The sequence below is a fragment of the Chenopodium quinoa genome, unplaced genomic scaffold, assembly GCF_001683475.1.
Source record: "Chenopodium quinoa cultivar QQ74 unplaced genomic scaffold, ASM168347v1, whole genome shotgun sequence".
Taxonomy (NCBI): Eukaryota; Viridiplantae; Streptophyta; class Magnoliopsida; order Caryophyllales; family Amaranthaceae; genus Chenopodium; species Chenopodium quinoa.
The window spans coordinates 1,122,274-1,141,593 of record NW_018742329.1 but is presented as its reverse complement, the minus strand read 5'-3'; the positions used below and the strand labels follow the sequence as shown (position 1 = coordinate 1,141,593).

At 40.2% G+C, this 19,320-nt stretch overlaps 1 protein-coding gene across 1 annotated transcript; it reads left to right on the top strand.

Moving 5' to 3' along the window:
* The first annotated feature begins 15,882 nt into the window (after positions 1–15,882).
* LOC110689868 lies at positions 15,883–18,933 on the top strand. Its single transcript, XM_021866701.1, has 3 exons — positions 15,883–16,882; positions 16,998–17,873; positions 17,963–18,933. Exons 1-3 carry the CDS (start codon positions 16,481–16,483, stop codon positions 18,245–18,247), a joined length of 1,563 nt encoding a protein of 520 aa, XP_021722393.1. The 5' UTR covers positions 15,883–16,480; the 3' UTR covers positions 18,248–18,933.
* Positions 18,934–19,320: the final 387 nt, after the last annotated feature.

Sequence of the window (19,320 nt, the reverse complement as noted above, 5' to 3'; positions counted from 1 at the left end):
ATGTTGTTGTCAGGGACATTCTCCCCTGACAAAGGTAGTAGGGCATTGCTCTACTATCTTCCTGATGTCCGTGATCTTCACCGGATCGGGACTTATGACTGGGCTAGCTTGGCCTATGCTGACTTTGTTCGTGCGCTGAGGGACTCGTGTCGACACCGGTCCTTTGGGACGAACGTCGCTTTGTCTTCCTTTTGGAAGGTCATAGAGGTAAACATTATTTCCTGTAAAGTTTAGCTCTACACTTTAGCTAGCATTTACTCACAATTTTAACTCTTTGTAGATCTGGTTCTACGAGCACTTCCCTTCTACTGCGCCGGCGAGACCATCGCCGCGGGGATTTCCAGTGAGCGCCTCTTGTGGAGGCCACCATGTGGATATGTCTACTACACATGTCCGAAACTGGATCATCGCGGTACGACTTTTATTGTTTTTTTGCTTTTTTACGATGCTTTAGGTATACTCTCGCCTGATTGATGTTCTTTGTAGGGGCATGAGGTGGTGTACCGGCCGTGGGGCGGTTGGACAGTCCTTGGGTTAGCCGCGCAGTATTCTGCTGAGCGTTGTTATTTCCTGGGGACTTACGAGGCGATCGCGTATTTAGGAGAGAGGGTTGCCAGACAGCATTCCTCTAATGTCTTCGTCGTTCCTACTCCTCCACCACGTCATATGTTCGATGATGCACGGTTGTCGAGCATGTCTGAGGGAGCTGGTACCCCTTGGCGGTCCTATGTGATCCTCGGGCGGTGCTATGCTGAGGAGCTACTTCCTTTGTTAGCTCCAGCCCCCGTACCGGCTGAGGATGTGAGGGTAAGATTTTTCAGCTTTTACTTTCCATTAAGTTGCCCCCAAGTAATGTTTTTACTGACCTTTTTTGCTTTATCAGGACGATGCTGCCGAGTTCGTGCCACCTCGTATGTCCATCCACTACCAGGGGATGTATGGGCTGATCGAGAAGATAATTCCTCCGGCTCCTGAGGGCGAGCAGTTAGTAGAGCGGTCGATTCCTCGCCACCAGACCCGAGTAAGCCTAGTTTTTCAGAATTTTTTGTTCATATATCATGCATCTTTACTGACTTATTTCTCTGACAGTTTTCGCGCGAGGTGGTTTCGGCGATGGCACGATGTATATATGCCTTCCGGAGCCAGCTCGTCCGGATGAGGAATGCGGCCACTTGCCGTCGGGATGACGTCATCCGAGAGGTAGCCTTTCTTTATATTTTTATGCATTGCTGCTTCAATTTTACCTTGTTTCTGATTTAATTCTTTTTGCAGGACCAGCCTATTGCTTCTCACACCCGCACGAGACCTGAGGGGCGGAGGGATCCGGCGAGGTCTAGCTCGAGACGTCGTTGTACAACGTCGGGGGGTAGATGTGGTCGCTTTGAGGCTGCTCGTGCTGACGTTGCAGAAGGCTCGGGATCTTCTTCTGAGGGTGCTCATGCCGCACCGGTAGGAGAGGTTATCTCGGCTTTCAGAGGTGGTGGGATGTACGAGGTAGGCTCGTCATCGCAGCAGCCTCCGCAGCCTCAGCCTGAGGTTGATCCTGGGTGGAGTGGTCCTACATTGAGTCTTCCTCCTCCTGCGGAGACTAGAGCTGGAGCTGGAGCTGGTGGAGAGGTGACTCCCCGTACGGCGCAATTTACGATATGATGGGCCTACGTCCTCCAGCGCCATAGTTTGTTCCTGTGTATATTTTATTTTGACTTTTCATAGAACTTTGCCTTAAAATCATTATTTATAGACACATTTTGTATATTTATGCTATTTTGAGTTTATATTGTTTGTTATTATTATGTGTATGTTAGTGTGTGCAAGAGAAGTGTGACAAACAATTTTGCAAAAAAATTCCGTCATTTTTATTATTGATGGAGGGTATCCGACTCTCTCCCCCAAAAAAGAAAAAATAAAAAGGGAAAGTCAAACAAATGTCGGGTGTTTGGAATTTAATTTAAATAAAGTCCAAAAAAGAATAATATAATTAAAAATAATAGCTATTTTAATTAATTAAGAAAAGGATAAAAAAGATGTTTAGGAAAAATAAATGGAGCCATAAAGTCATTAGCCGACTCGAGTTTAATATTAAAAACGCAAGTTAAGCGAGCGCGTCGATGTGACAACTTGGCGCCAGCTGGCGCCACAATATGGCGCTTGGCGACAGACGCTACAAGCGTGTGGCGCCCAGTGCTGGCGACTGGCGCTAATTACGAGATTTAACTCCTATTGACGCTGATGCCGTATTTCATTCTGATTAAAACTTCTCGCAATTTGTGTATAAATAGCCCCCTGCCCAGCCGATTCTTCTCATAATTCCAGTGAATAAAATAATTCTTGTTTTAGAAAAAATAATAACCATGTCTTTAGTCACCAAAACCTTCACCCAATATACTCATGAATGGTGTCAATCTCTTAATGCTAGGGAGAGAAAAGAATTAGATTTATTTCACTTGGGGGGAATTTATGGCATCAAAGGGGTAGATCTTGACTTAGATTTCATACATACTGCTCTAGAATTTTGGAATGTTGATACTCATTGCTTTAGAATAGGGTATGATGATATTAGCCCTTTGCTAGAGGAATTTGGTGCTATTTTAGGCTTCCCTGCAATAGACCTTATAGTAATCCCTAGAGTAGATGCATACTATTATAAGGATTTTGAGCGCTTCTTTAATTTAAAAGAAAGGGATTTATCAAAAATAGTAGATGGCAACATAGTTAATTTGAAAGAATTTGCACGCCATTATTTTGATAAGCCCCTTTCTGAATCTTTTCATATATATAGAAGAAGGGCGTTCTTATTTTGCATGCTAAACCACATTTTTCTTAGTAGTGGTAAAAATAATGAGGGCCAATCAATTATAACCACTGTTTTAGAACAAATGGAATCAGGGAGAAATCCAATGCCATTGATAGTTGGAGAGACTATGATTAGTCTTGATGAACTGAAAAGGGACCCAAAAGCACCTTTTCGCGGCTCTCCAATTTTATTATAGGTAGAAAAATAAAATTTTTAATTACGAAATAAAAAATATATTTTTGTATTGTAATAATAATTTATTTGCATTGCAATATTTTTTACAGATGTGGCTAATGGAAAGGCTAGGATTAATTAGCCTTTCGGACGATATTGAGAAGTATACTCCCAATTGCTTTGTGAGAAGGAAGAAACGTTTCCCTAAGATTGGGTGCCATGGGTGGAGAAAAGTCTTCGAATCACGTGATTTTGCTATCAAGTGGGTCGTCCCATGGTGGAAAATAGAAAGGATGGTTGGTGTCAACAAGCAACCTTTCTGCCGTCTTCCAAGCTTGTCTCGTATGACTTATTATTATCCGTGCAGGGTAAAAAGACAATACGACTTGCTTCAGAATATTCCTTCCGGGTATCTTCGTCCTCCCTATGAGTACCCTGTTTCCCAAGAAGTAGACAGATTTGATGCTTACTGGAGTGCTAGACCTTTATGGGAAGTGATTACCCAAAAGGTTCCTCCTTCTTTGCCCAATGATGTGAAGAAGTGGTTGCTGAAGAAGCCGTCGAAGGATTCGAAGAAAGATCAAGGTAAAACTGATGTGAAGAGTCGTCTGGGTGACAGGGTGATTCCTGCTAAGGAACGTCTAGGTGCAAGAATTGAATTCAAAACACCTGAAATGCCTAGGAAGAAAAATGCTACCAAAGATAAAGAGAAAAGGAAAGTTGATACCACAAATAAAAAGGCTTGGGAGGAAAAGAAGCATGGAGTGTTAGCTGAAGGGGAAACTATCTACTCTAAAATTAAATGTAGGTCCTCTAAAGGATGCCTACTAGCTAAAGTTATGGATTAAGAGGAGGAAGCAGACAAGAATTGGAAAAGGGCTAGGAAAGAGAAGAAAGATTAGGAGCATTGCTTAGCTTCAAATTATTAGACTTAGTTTATTATTCATTTAAAGTTAATTTATTTCATCTTTATTTAAATTCCATCAATAATGTAATATTATTTTATTAATTAAGTTTCAGCTTTTAATTAAATTATTTACTTTAAATTTATTTTATTAAAGCAATGAAAACAGAAAAAAAATTAATTTACCAGAAATTCTGCGAGTACGGAAGTCGAAAATTTTCCCAAAAAAACACCGAAATTCGCCCAGAATATATTTTCAAATTGGCGCCACGTATTTGCAATTGGCGCCTATCATTGAAGTCTGGCGCCAGGCGCCAATTTCATCGGCTGGCGCTGATGATTGCTGGCTGGCGCCGGGTTATTCGCTGTGACGCCGATAAATCGCCAATCTTCTGTTGAAGTTTTAATTATTTCTGGAACGCGGAGATGTCGAAGAGTAAAGTGGCCGCACCCGTAAAGGGTTGCCTACGTATCCTTTCTTAAGGAATCAGGCCGAACGTAGCTCTCTTGAGTATCCTACTCAAGTAATTATGGGTAGTATTTCTTAAGTTGGTCAAGATTTGTCATGTTTGAGAATTCATTTCCATCCATATCAGTTAGTTTTGCTGCACCTCCAGGCAGGATTGTTTTGACAATGTAGGGTCCAGACCAATTAGGTCTAAATTTACCCCTTGGATCTAAAACATTTTTCCTTAGTGCTTTTAACACCAAGTCTCCTACTTTGATATTTCTTGTCTTGACCTTCTTATTAAAATGCCTAGCCATACGAGTCTGGTAACACTGAGTGTGATGTAGAGCTTCTAGTCGTTTCTCGTTAAGTAGAATCAATTCTTCATATCTTGCCATAGTCCATTAAATTCATCGAGTTTACTCTCTAACGCAATGCGTAGAGATGGTATTTCTAGTTCGACAGGTTGTACGACATCCATTCCATATACCAAGGAAAATGGTGTATTTCTTGTTGATGTACGGATTGACGTGCGGTAACCCCACAAAGCGAAGTGAAGTTTGTCAGGCCAATCCTTATAATTTTCCGTCATTTTCTCGATGATAGTTTTTAAAATTTTTATTAGTTGCCTCGACTGCTCCATTTGCTTGAGGTTTATAAGGGGAAGAATGATGATGTTGAATGTCGTATTTTTGTAATAATTCTTCATATTCGGCTTGAAAGTGAGTTCCATTGTCACTTATCATTTCATGTGGGACTCCGTATCGACAAATAATATTTCTCTCGATAAAGAGTGCTACATGTTTTGCAGTGAGTTTAGCGTATGATTGCGCTTCGACCCACTTTGTGACGTAATCGATTGCTACTAAGATATATTCGTGGCCTCCTGTTCCTAGGGGGTGATTTTGCCAATGATGTCAATTCCCCATGTAGAGAATGGCCACGGCGATGTGTAGGTGTAAAGCAAGGATGGAGGGACATGTTGTAAATTGGCATAAATTTGGCACTTAGGGCATCTTTTTACATATTGATGGCAATCCCTATTCATTGTAGTCCAATAATATCCTTCTCGCATTATCTTTTGGACTAACATTTTGCCATTTATATGAGTGCCACGGATTCCTTCGTGGACTATTCTCATTGCTCTTTGTGCATCCTTCTTTCCTACACATAGGAGAGCTCGACCTTTGGGTACCCTTTATGTAGCTCGTTGTCTATGATTACATATTGGGAAGCCAAAAGCCTCAATGCTCGTTTTGCTCTTTTTCTCTTCTTCTTCTTCTTCTTCTTCTTCTTCTTCGCCTTGGACTACTTCGTCGTCTTCTATAGCCTGGACGTATGTTGGTTTGTGCCTTTTTTCTATAGTTAGAGGCATTTGCTCGAATTCCGTGGGAATCCTAACCATTGAGGCTAATCTTGCCAAAGCATCAGCAAATTGATTGATAATCAAAGAAGAGTCTCCAAATATCCTTAACTTTTTCACTCCCAATGCCAAAGCAGTTTCCAGGCCTACCACGCATGCTTCATATTCAGCAACATTGTTGGTAACGTAGAAATTGAGCTTTATGGAGATTGGAACATGCTCTTCTTTAGGTGATACTAGCAGTACTCCAACAACACATCCCTTTTGGTTTGAGGCTCCGTCGAAGTATAAGGTCCAGGTATCATGTTCAGTGACCATTAAGTCTTCATCTGGAAATTCATTGTTGTTGATGTTTAAAGGTTTTGATGATGAGGAACTTGAGTTACAGCAAACTCATCTCATAAAGACTTTTCAAGTGTTTGTGCAGCCTAGGTGAAATTGATCTTGGAGATGGAAGAAGTAACTAAAGTTGAGAAGACTTGAAGGAGTTCTTTATCAAGAAAGTTATTCAATATAAAAGAAGAGTTCCCTAACAGGAACTGAGTTCCCTCACAGGAACGTTTCTTCACAGGAACTTGAAGATTGCTGACTAAGATCTTTGGAGGAACTTCGTAAGCGTGAAGTCCAAGTAAACCTACCAGAACAAGAATACAGCGCAACAATGTTTTAGTTAAGATTTTATCTTCTAGATTCATTGTTAAATATGTTAAGTAGGATATACATGAAACTTATTAGAAGCGTGACAGTTAGCTTGGCAAATAAATTATCGGAAAAGATAAAAGATAGAAATCGGAAAAATATTTTCTTTAAATATTTATCTTTTAAAATCAGTTTGTTAAAAAGATATTATGCTTTTTAATTCAATATTTCTATCTTATTTTCTGAAAAGATTTTCTTCAAAGGATTTAATTAAAAAATCGTGTTTTAAGATAAGTTAAGTTTTACTTATTTATCTTTATGTAAACCTACTGTTTATACAGGTAATACTCGTATAAATAGTAGAGAATAATATGAGCCTAGGTTTTTGTGAGTTTTATGCGTGAAGAATTTACAGAGCTATAGTTGCGTAAGTTTTCCAAGCTTATCATACTGTCATATTAGTTTCGAGTTTCATGCATAGCTTGCCTATCATATACTAGGTGTTAATTCTTGTATTTGGTTTCGGGTTTATCAGGGTAAGAGTGTTTTTATCATTGCATACAGAGAGAGCTTCTGGTGAGAAGGGGAAAGATCTGTACTTAGGGAGTACGAGTGAGTTTGAGTGTGGGACTCAAACTGGGTAGAACAAGGTGTTGTTCTGTAGCAAGTTCATTATCGAACTTGAGAGTAGAGGCTGAATTATAATAGGTTGTAACTTGGTGTTTGCCCTATTATAGTGGAATTATTTGAGTTTGAAATCCCTAAGGTAGGGTCGAGGTTTAACTTCTAGTTGGGCACTAGAAGGTTTCCTCGTAAAATTTGTGTGCATCGCAAGTTCCTATTTTGTTCTGTTTTATATTTGCAAAATTATTATTTAGGAACTCAACTACAATTCACCCCCCCTCTTGTAGTGTTCAACTCAGTTAACAATTGTCTTGTATTGGCGTCGAGTCTTCTATTGGAAAATCCGCTAGGAAGTCTGACACCACGGATCCTTTGATGGCCTTTTGTGGCATAAACCTTACATTAAATTGGGCTAGATTAACTATCCATCTTGATATGCGTCCATTGAGTGTAGATTTCTCGAATAGATACTTGAGTGGATCTAATCGGGAGACTACAAAGACGGTATGCACCAGCATGTAATGTCTTAACTTAGTTGTGGCCCACACCAAGGCGAGGCACAACTTCTCGAGCGGTGTATAGCGTGCTTCGTATTCGAGCATTTTCTTGCTTAGGTAGTAGATTGCGTTCTCTTTGCCTTCTACTTCTTGTGATAGCATAGCTCCCATTGTCTCTTTTGTAACTGTCAAATATAACCTGAGAGGTATTCCGGGAAGTGCTGGTGCTAATACGGGAGGGTTTGCGAGATAGGCTTTGATCTTTTCAAAGGCTTTTTGACACTCGTCATCCCATATTACTAGTACATTCTTCTTAAGTTTTTTGAAGATTGGTTCACATATCGTCGTCAGTTTTGATATGAACCTACTTATGTATTGCAATGGCCAATAAATCATCGAATCTGTTTCTCAGTCTTGGACGGTGGCATTGACATGTTTGCTTTGATCTTGGTTAGGTCTACCTCTATTCCTCTTGAGCTTATGACGTAACCCAAGAGCTTGCCTGAGGTGACTCCAAAAGCACACTTAGATGGATTCAACCTCATATTATATTTTCTTAGCCTTTCGAAAAATTTCCTTAAGGCTACTTGATGGCCTGGACGGTCTTTTGATTTTACAATCATGTCGTCGACATATACTTCGACTTCTTTATGAATCATGTCATGGAGTAAGGCAGTTGTTGCACGTTGGTAAGTAGCACCCGCGTTTTCAACCCGAATGGCATTACCGTGTAGCAGTAAGTGCCCCATGGCGTTGTAAAAGTTGTTTTCTCCATGTCCTCTTCTGCCATGAGAATCTGATTGTAACCTGCGTACCCATCCATGAACGAGAGAAGCGCGTGATTTGCAGTGTTATCTACCAGAATATCGATGTGTGGCAAAGGGAAGTCGTCCTTTGGACTTGCCTTATTTAGATCTCGATAGTCGACACACATCCTTACCCTTCCGTCTTTCTTCGGAACTGGGACGATGTTGGCGACCCATTCGGGGTATTTGGATACCTTGATGAAACCTGCAGTTATCTGTTTTTGAACTTCTTCTTTTATTTTAAGGGCTACGTCAGGTTTCATTCGACGCAACTTTTGTTTACAGGTTTCATTCCTTGAATTAGTTGTATAGTGTGTTGAGCTATTTCTCTATTAATGCCTGGCATATCTTCATATGACCAAGAGAATACATCGATAAGTTCTTTAAGTAAGTTAATTAAATCGGTTCTTTCTTGTTTATTCAATGTTAATCCGATTTTAACTTCTCTATTATGAGTTGAATCATTTGAGATATCAACTATTTCAGTTTCTTTGATTACCGGTGTTTTCTTTTCGAGTGTTTCCATTGCTTTAATAATTTCTTTGTCTTTTTCATTGTTAGTTAAGCAATGCTCGTCATCTTGGGTTAGAGAAGAACACGAGAAGTAAGCAGAATGAGAAATATTATTATACTCTGAGATCATTACATCAAAGAGTGATATGTCCTCAGGGACTGGATCACTAACTATCCTATGAGAAGAAATAGGAGGGGGAGGTGTTACTACTAAAGACTTAGAAGACTCTAAAGGGAAAGACTCTGACTCAGACGACTCTTCAAACATCGACCCTTGTCCTGTCGTGATCCTTCAGCTGGAGTAATTAGCTTTGAGGGATCAAAGCTTTCACTTTGTAGGACTGTTTGAATGAGCGAGGAGTTATCCTCTTTATAAGTTGGCTCATTCTTTTCTCACCCAAACAGTAATCCCATGACATTAAAGTCAAAGCATGGGGGTGCTTTCTCCTTGTGGACAGGAGTTGGGATTTCATCAGTGAAGTAGCAATCCAAGAAAATCTCAAATCCCGGTTGCCTTATGCCGTTTACAACAAATGGCTCGGGAAATTCATGGCATGGATAGTCCTCTCCTTCTTTTATAAACTGACCGTTAAGCGTAAGAGGGTACTGATCCATTGGAATTGCTTTCTTTTGAATGCGAGCGTCCCTACGTGCTTTTGCCTTTTCCTGGGCTCGCTTGAGATCTTTCCGAGCCGGTTCGAAACCAAGTCCGAAAGTGTCTAATTTAGGGAGGCCAGGTAATTCCAGCAGTTTCGCCGTTCCTTTCGTCTTCCCTAGGGTCATCCCAGGAAAGTGTCCTTGTTTCCTTAGCATGGCATTGACAATCATGTTTGAATGGGGGTCATGGAAAAGAGGGTTCCTTTCATCCTCCTGGATTAAGGAGACTTCTTCGTTAAAGCCCCATAAATCTTCATCATCCTCGTCGTGCTCCACATTAATGATTGGATTCTTTATGGATTTGATTCTCATAGGCGAAGCATCAATAGTGATTGGAATTCCCCTAACTATAGCTTTCACTTGTTGGTGGAGAGATGAAGGGACGACCTTTAGATCATGAAACCAAGGGCGTCCCAACAACAAGTTGAATGAAGCTTTGATGTCTACTACTTGAAAGTAGTAGCATGTTCTATTGCTCCTGTCGTTACATTTAGGGTAATCTTGCCAAGAGCTTGACGACGAGTGTTGTCGTAGGCCCTTATTCCTTGTGTAGATGGAGTTAAATCTTCATCCCTAATGCCGAGCATTCTCGCAGTTCTAAGTGGACAGACGTTGATGGCGATCCATTGTCTACGAGAGTCATAGGAACATTCATCCTTTTGCAAACTACTGTGAGGTTTAATGCCTTGTAATGTTTGTCACCTTCTGGGGGTAAATCTTTGTCAGAAAAGGTTATCAAATTAATCGGGGTAGGAAGGTCACTTGTGAGGAAGTTGGCTAATCCCTTAGGAGTAGTGTCAGAATCTATCCCAATTTTGTCCAAGGCATTCATTACAGCTAACCTATGTTCTCGAGATATTGCCAGAAGCTTCCACACATTCATCTCAACCTTTGTCTTCTTAAATAGCTTAACAATGGCATTGTCTTCAATGATAGGTATGGGAACTTGTTGTGTGGTTGGCATAGGTTGTGTTGAAACGGGAGGTTGCATTCTCCCAGATCTTGTGAGGACGTCTATCGATGAGTCTTCTTCAGCCCAAATGTCATCTGTGGTGTATGACACAGAAGGTGGAAGTCCTACTAGGTTTTTTAGATAGGCATCTTCTTCATCACTGTCCCAAACTCCATTAATGGTTGCATCTTCTTCTTGTTGAACTTGGACTAGTTTCTCTTCATCAATCATTCAAATCCTTGAATTTGAAACAGTTTTCTATAGTGTGAACCCCTGATTGACGATACTAACAGTAATATCTATCTGTCCTTTTCAACGATTCGAATGGTCTCAGTTCGAGAGGTTTGATCTCGCCACTCTCGGAGAGCATTTCGAACATTTGTGCATATGGGATCCCAATTAGAGTGTAAATTCTACTGCTCTTCTTGGGTCTTTCAGTGACTTGTAAGGGAAAATGCTTTGCCTCATAAGTCGTTCTCTTGCTAACTAGAGGTGATGAGATCTTATTAGCTTCAACAAGATCTTGAATGAGGTTTTGAAACCTGTAGCATTCATCAGTGGTATGACCGTTTCCTCGATGGTATTTGCAGTAGGATTTGGGATCCCACCTTGGGGATCGCTTTTCTAATATTGGATCCGCTGTTGGACCAATAGGTTTGATTAGTCCTTGATCATATAGATGATCAAAATAGCATCATAGGTCATTCCTATGGGTGTGAAATCTCTTTTATCATTTGGAAGTGGAAGCTCATCATATTTCTTATGGAGTTCGTTCATAGCTCTGAGAGCTTCACGTAGTAATTGTGATACCTCCCTCATAGACAGTGTGAGCAATTGTATATCATCCTTATTTGCCGGTTCTGGAAGGTAATCCTTGACATTGAAAAAGATTTCCTCTTCTTTTTCTATGGCACGAATTTCTTTGACAGGTCTAATGAGAGATGAGGGGTCAACCTCATTTTCCTCATCGGAGATAGCCAGGGTATGAGCTAGAGGTGCATTGTCAATGCTTGGCTTCTTACTGGCAGGGGGCAACGGCAGCTTGTTGCTGTCAATTAAGTCTTGGATAGCTTCTTTAAGCTTCCAACAGTTTTTGGTGAGATGGCCCCTACCTTGGTGATACTTGCAGTGTGCATTGGGGTTCAAATTAGCCGACCTATTCTCAACTGGTGGGTCCCCAAATGGTCCAATAGGAGTTATAAGACCTTTTGCATTTAATCGATCAAATGCGGTGTCATAACTCATATCATGCCAATAGGAGTAAAGTTCCTCCTAAATGGTTTCTTCTGTCCTTGATTGTTCATAGAAAGGACTTCTCCTAAATTAAAGGTGCTAACATTGTTTGAGTGGGCGGTTTTGGAAGAAGAAGGATTGTCGTTCTTCTTTCCTTTCCAGCCACTGTTGGAGTTATTGTTGGCAGCTTTTAACTTAGCCAAGTCATCTTCAATATTAATCCCAATGTCATAAACAGCCTTGAAGGTATGGAGATTATTTTGATATTTGAGATGCTTGGAATATTTTTCTTGGAGATTTTTGATGAACAGCCTCATAGATTCTTTTTCACTTGGCACCTCAATCATCTTAGCTGAGGTTTCTCTCCACTTGTTAAAGAAAGAGGTGAAGCCTTCATTCTCTTTCTGCTTGAGGATTTCAAGTTCCCTATGGTCAGTCTCGACTTGAATGTTGCACTTGTACCTATCAACGAAAGCATTTGGTATGGACTCCTAGGTTGAGGTCTTTTCTTTCTCGAGAGTAAAGAACCATTGTTGGCAAACGGTCTCGAGAGATAGTGAGAACAGAGAGGGGAAAACTTTCTTATCGATACCCTTCATACTCATTATTGTTTCAAATGCTCTTAAATGAAAGTAAGGGTTGTCAGTTGCTCTGAATTTTGGGATGTCGTTGGCGTTGAACTTCTGCGGAAGAAGATCTTTGTCCACCGAGACCCCTTGTGATGTAAGCTCTTGAAACTTGTAGTCGCTAGACAACTTGTTTAAACTCTCCTGCATGAGGTCCATCTGTTGTTGCTTCACGGGATCATCGATCTTGAGTGCGAGAAACTTCAGTGTCTCAGTTACGGTAGCCAGTTGGTTCTTAAGATCATTGACTTCTTCTTGTGTTGCCATTATAGTCTTAGCTTTCCTCTTACGAGCTATGGGTTTGTCGAAAAGTTGGACTTGTACGAAGAGGTTATCTTTGATTAACTGTCCTTCCTTTCTTGACTACGCGCTGTAAATTAAACCATTTTACGTTTCAATTACTCGACTCGAATCAACTTGACTTTACGGTTTATTTTAAGGAGGGAAAAAAAAGAAAAAGAAAAGGGTGCATATATTCTTTGGAAAAATAATGTACATATTTTTAGGGAACTAAGTATAGTTTATTTTATTGGAGGATTAATATCCGACTTACCCCCTTAAAAAAATGACGGAAAAAAAAAAACACGCACACAAGACTCTCTTAAACATGGTCAAAGTATGTGTATTGGTGTGTGCGTTGAGTGTAAGTGACATGCTTGGACTCTTGTGTAAGACCATGGGACTTAGTGCCTAAACTCGATCATTGACTCAAATAAATACTATTGACAGCAAAAATTAACCGAATTAATTTAGAAAATTGATTAATTAGACCCTAGGTGATGACTCGACTAATAATCCGAACTGTCAGCCAAGCAACAGAACTGGCGTCACACTGTGGAGCTTGGCTCCAGACGACAGAGCTATCGTCAGGCGCTACACTCCATAATGTGGAGCTACAGCTCAGACCTTGGCGCCAATATTTGAGCTTCGGTCTGGGACTATTTTCGGTGTTATTAGTCAATTAGGGTATGCCTAAAGTCGTACTAGGTCAATTCAGATTAAAATATTAGACTTTATTGACTCGAATTAATTAATTAATTAATTAAATAGGCGAAGTTCTTTAAGTCATTAATTTATTTAGTCTCAACACAAGTCAACAAACGGCTAAGAGAAACATAGAATATATATGCACAACAAATAATGCACAATTAGTCAAGTAGGCACAATATGATGCAATGCGTTTGCAACCTAACCATGGCTCTAGTTCTCTAAAGTTCGGGATATGGGTTAGTCAAAAGAAGGTCCATGGTTAATTTTCCGAATGCATCGCGCGGAAGCCTAACCGTGAAGGGTTGGCGAGAGTAGATGGGACACCGTGAGTTTAGAAAAAACTCGCTTCCATGGTTTGGTGAATTCAACATCTCGGATGTACCCTTTGTTGCACGGAGCGTTCAATCGGGTAGATGGAGCATGAATTCCCATAGGGTTATGTCCATATGTAGAACACATATGGGTTTTAGGAAAGTGAGGAAAAATTCAATCAGGAAGTAGGATCGAGCAAACAATACGAAAAACTGGTCGAAATTAGAACACATATTTTTGGCTCGATATTGGGGGAAATTGGCGCAAGCAAACAGAGACTGGTGCCAGATTTTAACTGTAGCGCTTGGCGCCAATACTGGCGTCTGGCGCTACAACTAAAATACAGGCGCCAAGCTCTGGCCCCTGACGCTACTTCCCACATTTTCAAGTTTCGCAGGAGTTATTTCAGTCCTAGTTGTGAAAGACATTCCTCAAATTTCCTACGTGTAAAATCCTATGTTTTTAACTCATTACGGATGTTCTTTCCAAAGAGATCTTTTTTATGCATATGACAATAATGTTAATCAAATTACGCACATGAAATACTTAGAACTTTTCGAGTCTCATCCACTCATTCTAAATCATTGCCGAAACAAATTCAGGAATTAAAATAGAAATCCTCCCCAGCGGAGTCGCCAAAAACTGTAGGGAATAATTTCAAGATTTAATCCCACTAACTTGAACCCCACTGTGGTCATACACTAAAGTACGGTGGCGTCCAAAAGGGAAGAAGATAGAGCAAAAGAGTCGCCAACAAGTTTTAGGAACTTGTAAGTCGTTCATAGGATGAAGGTTACACCCCTTAACGATCCAAGAGATCGTCAACTCCATAAGGTCTAGAACCAAATAAGGGTTCGGGGATGAAGGTACAAATCCAACCTAAAAGAGATTGAACCTGCCCTAATAATAGGCCTCTACTTTATTCTGATCGTATTCATGTGCGTTTTTTAATTAACATGCAATCAATAGGTTAACCCTAAACCTGTTTAATCTATGTTGGTTGAATTTAATGCACAAATAAACTATTATTGGCGATCACTTGAAATTATAATCATAATTAACCCTAACAAGATTATTAATTATCTTATTAAGCATGATTTCAAGTAAAAATTCCCTTTAAACATGCAATAAAGGTGTGATCAAACAATAAAAATAAATATCAAGAACAATAATAATAATAATAAGGATATTTTGGATTTTAACACCTTACAAAAGGCTGAAAATGTTTTTTAACACCCCCCAAAAAAAAACTTTTATTTTAACACCTCCCAAAAATATAAAAGTTGGAAGTTAACACCAGTTAACGATTTCCGTCACGGAAATTTAACGTGGGTCCCACAAATTGGCTTGAACTTCAATTTTCACCCAGCAAAACACGAAACTTCTTTCTTCATTGAATTCGCAGCAACCTTCTGCATTGAATTCTTTCTGAACCTTCATTGATTTCGCTTTTGAACCAAAGGAGATCTTGGCTGAGAAGTGGAGTGTAGGGTGGTGTCAACGTTGGAGAAGATAAGCTCAGGAGGGTTTCTTCATCATCTTCTTCAACTACAAAAGTGCGAAAGCCGCTTGAAATTCACAGAAAATAAGGTAAAATTGCTCTCCTTTGATAGCAATTTCGTCAATTACTGGTGCTTCATTGCTGTAAACCTTGCAATAATTGGGTAATTAGGGTAAATTTTGGGACCACAGTAGGAAAGCCTTGATAAATCAATTTCTGTAACTGACTATGCGACTTAGGTTAATTGGATTTCGTAATTGAAAGTAGAGATTAATTAAGGTGGTTTATTGTTAATTAAACTAGCAAGTGTGGTTTGTTGATTAATTTATGTTACTGAGCACCTACATTGGCTTGTATATGTTTATTTTCAATTTTTTTATGTGTTTGTTTGTGTGGCTGTGATGGATTTGTTTATTCGTATTGTGCATGTATAGTTACATGGCTTTTAATATGTTTTATATGTTTTTCACTGGTGGGTAGATAATGGGTGACAAGGATAGTTTGGTTGACATCTGCCTTAGAGTGGGAGGTGCTTTTGTCCCTAAAAGAGTAACCAAAAACAGGCAGCTGCTGTGTTGGTGTGGTGGTTGGTGTTACTGGAAGAGGAAGGTTCAAGTATCTAAGTTGGATGTGCATTTGATTAGAACAGCTGCAATTCATGGTTTTGTTAATGGTGATATGGATGTGCCTATGCATTACAGCTGTTGGTATAGGCAGAAGGGGAAAACCTTTAACACTGGGAAAAGGGAACTAGTTAACAGTGAAGAGGTTAAGGGCCTTTTGGAGACAGTAAATGAAGAGGGGTATGTTGAGGTTTTTGTAACAACAGAAGCTCCTAGTCAGCCCATACAAGAGGCCCAACCCAATCCTGCAAAGACAAAAAAAAAGGATAAGAAGGTAGAAAGTTCAAATACATCGACTATTAGGAGGAGCCCTAGGTTTAAGAAGACAGAAACTGAACAAAGGGAGGAGAGTCCACCTAGGAAAGCCTCAGCTAATGCTAAAGTGTTGAGGTTTGATGAAGAAAAGGATGATGGATGTGAAGGATCTGGTTATTCAAGTTCAGATTTGAGTGATGAGGGACAAGATTGGGAACCTGGTGAAGAAGAATTTGATGAAGGGGATGAGGAATGGTATATTGAAGGGTCAAAGGAGATCTTGGCCAAAGTGAACAAGAGCCTTAGGAAAGGTTTGGAGAGTGCAGTAGATGACAGGGTTGGCAAAGATAAGAGAGTAGAGTTGAGAAATGATTTGGATGTTGGAAAACCGAAGGTGAATCCAGAAAGTGATGCTGATTCAGATGATTCAAGGAGTTTGTGTGGATCTGATGAGGAACAGGACTATGCTCCTTGGTTTAATGCTGATGTGGACTTTGACAACCCAATCAAGTTGAAGTTAAATCAGAAATTCAGTAATGCTTCAGTCTTGAGGAGGGCCTTAAGACTTCATGCCATTCAAAACAGGTATGAGTTCTACTACTTGCATAATGACAGTAAAAGGATTACAGTTCAGTGTAGATATAGATGTGGCTGTGAGTTCAATAGCTACACTTGTAGAATGCCTGCTTGTACATGTGTGGGGGGGGGTAAAGTGTCAGTTCAAGGTGTTTGCATCAAAACTTGTTAAGCAGCAAACTTGGCAAATCAAAACCTTGAATTTAGACCATTCCTGCTTCAGAGTAAAGAAGAACAAGATGCTTACTGCTGAATACATAGCAGAGAGGTATTTAGAAGAGTTTAGGAGTAACCCTGGTTGGAGAATTAAGGAGATTAGGGCTAACTTCAAGCTCAACTTCACTGGATCAACCTTTAAGGAGCTGTTTTGGAGAGCAGCTAGGGCCACCACCATTGTAAGTTTATTGATTGTTGAAGCTAGCCTATGCTTTTATATGACTGTTGGTGTGTTTTTATATTGGTTAGCTTGTATATGCTTGGTGTGATTTCTGGTATGCTTTTATATGTCAGTTTGAGCATGAAATTGCCATGGAGTCTATCAAATTCCTCGATGAAGAGGCATATGAGTATTTAATCAACATTCCTCCCCACCATTGGTCTAGACATGCATTCACACCAAACTGCAAGTCCAACATGTTGTTGAACAACATGTGTGAGACTTTCAATGCAGTCATTAGGCCTGCCAGAGATAAACCTATCCTCACCCAAATGGAATGGATGAGGAGGTATATTATGAACAGGAATAATGAAAAGTGGGAGGATTCAAAAACAATTACACACAACTTAGTGCCATATGTGAGGCATGTTCTGGGGAGGATAGACTTTGTGGCTAGGTCCTGTGTGGTGCAGCCATCCAGAGGGAATACATTTGAGGTGCAGCTGAAGGATGACCAGGTGTTGGTTGATTTGGACAAGGAGACCTGCACATGTTACCATTGGGAACTCACTGGCATTCCATGTGTTCATGCTTATGCCTGCATATTGGATATGAGGGGTGACATAGAGGCTGTTGTTGACCCATACTATACCATGGACACATACAGGTCTGCTTATGAACCAGCTGTCCAACCAATGCCTGGCCCAAAGCACTGGGAGAGAGTCAGAATGAGGGAACCACTACCCCCTTCTGTTAAGGTGCAACCTGGGAGACCAAAGAGCAAAAAAAGGAAGCTTGAGCCAGGAGAATGTTCTTCTTCAGGTGGTCAGGCAAGTACCAAGAGGAAGAAGCAATGCAGCAACTGTGGGGGATATAGGCATTATGCCAAGACTTGCAAAGTACCTGCTGCACCAGCTACAGAGCTGATAAAGTCAGCAGGCAGACCCCCACTGAACACTCCTTGGATGGTGGAGGAGAGGAAGAAGAAAGAGATTAGGGCTGCTAAAAAGGTAACACAAGCATTACACCAACTCCCCCTTTGTTTTATATATGTATGTGTCTTTTCCATTGACTTTTTATTTTTATATGCATGTCATAGAGTGCAATTGGGGCTGGACCAAACAGCATAGGAAACAAAAAGTTTCCTCAAGAGCAAGAAGGTTGTCTGCCATTCAGCAAGCGCCCACAGCCACAGTCTTCCTCAGCTAAGCATTCCTCAGCTCAGCCATCCTCTAGTCAGCCATCCTCAGCTCAGCCTTCCTCAAGTCAGCCTGCCTCAAGCCAACCAAAAAGAAAGACAAGGTCTTCCTCAAGTCAGCCTACAACAGCCACAGGTGTTGTAACAAGGGCCAGGCTGCAATCCCTCAACAACCTTACTCAGTGATGTACTCATGCTGGATATCAAACATTATGTCTGTTGAACAATTTCAAACTTTTATTATGTACTCATGACTGGTTATGTAACTTGCTAGTTTTTTAGTGGCTTCCCTTAACAAATTTGAACAATTAGATATTGAATTGTAATGGTTGCATGGCTTTGATTGCCATTGAAACATGTTGAAGTAAGGTTCTTTTGTCAACCTGTACTTGAACTATCTTAGTGTTTCACATATTTCCCATGTTTTAATGTTTCACATGTTTAAATAGGTTGATTAAAAGACAAGGCATAAATAGGAACTTAGACAAGGCATAAATAGGTTGATTAAAAGACATATTTATAACACTTCAAGTCATTACAAGAAATTATAACTACTTAATACAGCTTACTATTACACACCCCTAGCCATTAGGAAAATTACACCCATTGACAAACCTATACAAATGGCCATGCCCACCCAACCAAAACAGCTGATTGAAGACACCTTCCCTTCATTGCACTCCCTGTTCATTCTCTTCCTGTCAGCGTTCAAGGCCTTGCATCTCATCTTCAAATTATCAACTTCATTAAGTAGGCACCTCCTTTGGCCACTGATTTCATCAACTTCCCTTTTCAATTCATTAACTTCACCCTTTAGCAGCTTCTTATCCAACAACAGGTTGTTGATAACCCCTGTTTGCCAATCTGTTCCATCAGGTTCATCAACCCATTCGAAAGCTTTGCAACCCCTTGTTTCTGTTATTGGGTCATAAAACTTACATGATATGAACTTCCTGCCTGGATTCTCCCTTGTCCAGCTAGTGAGCTTGGCCATTGGCACACCACACTTACATTTTCTGGCCTCAGGAGGGGAAGAGCTAACAAACGACATAATCTGCATCAATTTTAGATCGACAGTCACATTTACAGATTTGTACACTGACGAATTAACATTGACAGCAACAAAATTTATTTTTAATTTCATAATACGAAAAGCCCCAAATTCAATTTCTGACGAACCCTAATTTCGCAATTGGGCATTTAGATGCGTACATAACATAATCCAACCATTAATCTGAGTACGAAACAATTGCAAATAA

Bases quoted from the DNA above. Each gene is read 5' to 3' on its own strand.
- LOC110689868 (XM_021866701.1), top strand. From the start codon at position 16,481: ATGCCATTCAAAACAGGTATGAGTTCTACTACTTGCATAATGACAGTA. The intron at 16,883-16,997 runs GTAAGTTTATTG...TTTATATGTCAG, and splicing joins CAGCTAGGGCCACCACCATT to TTTGAGCATGAAATTGCCAT. The intron at 17,874-17,962 runs GTAACACAAGCA...TGCATGTCATAG, and splicing joins AGATTAGGGCTGCTAAAAAG to AGTGCAATTGGGGCTGGACC.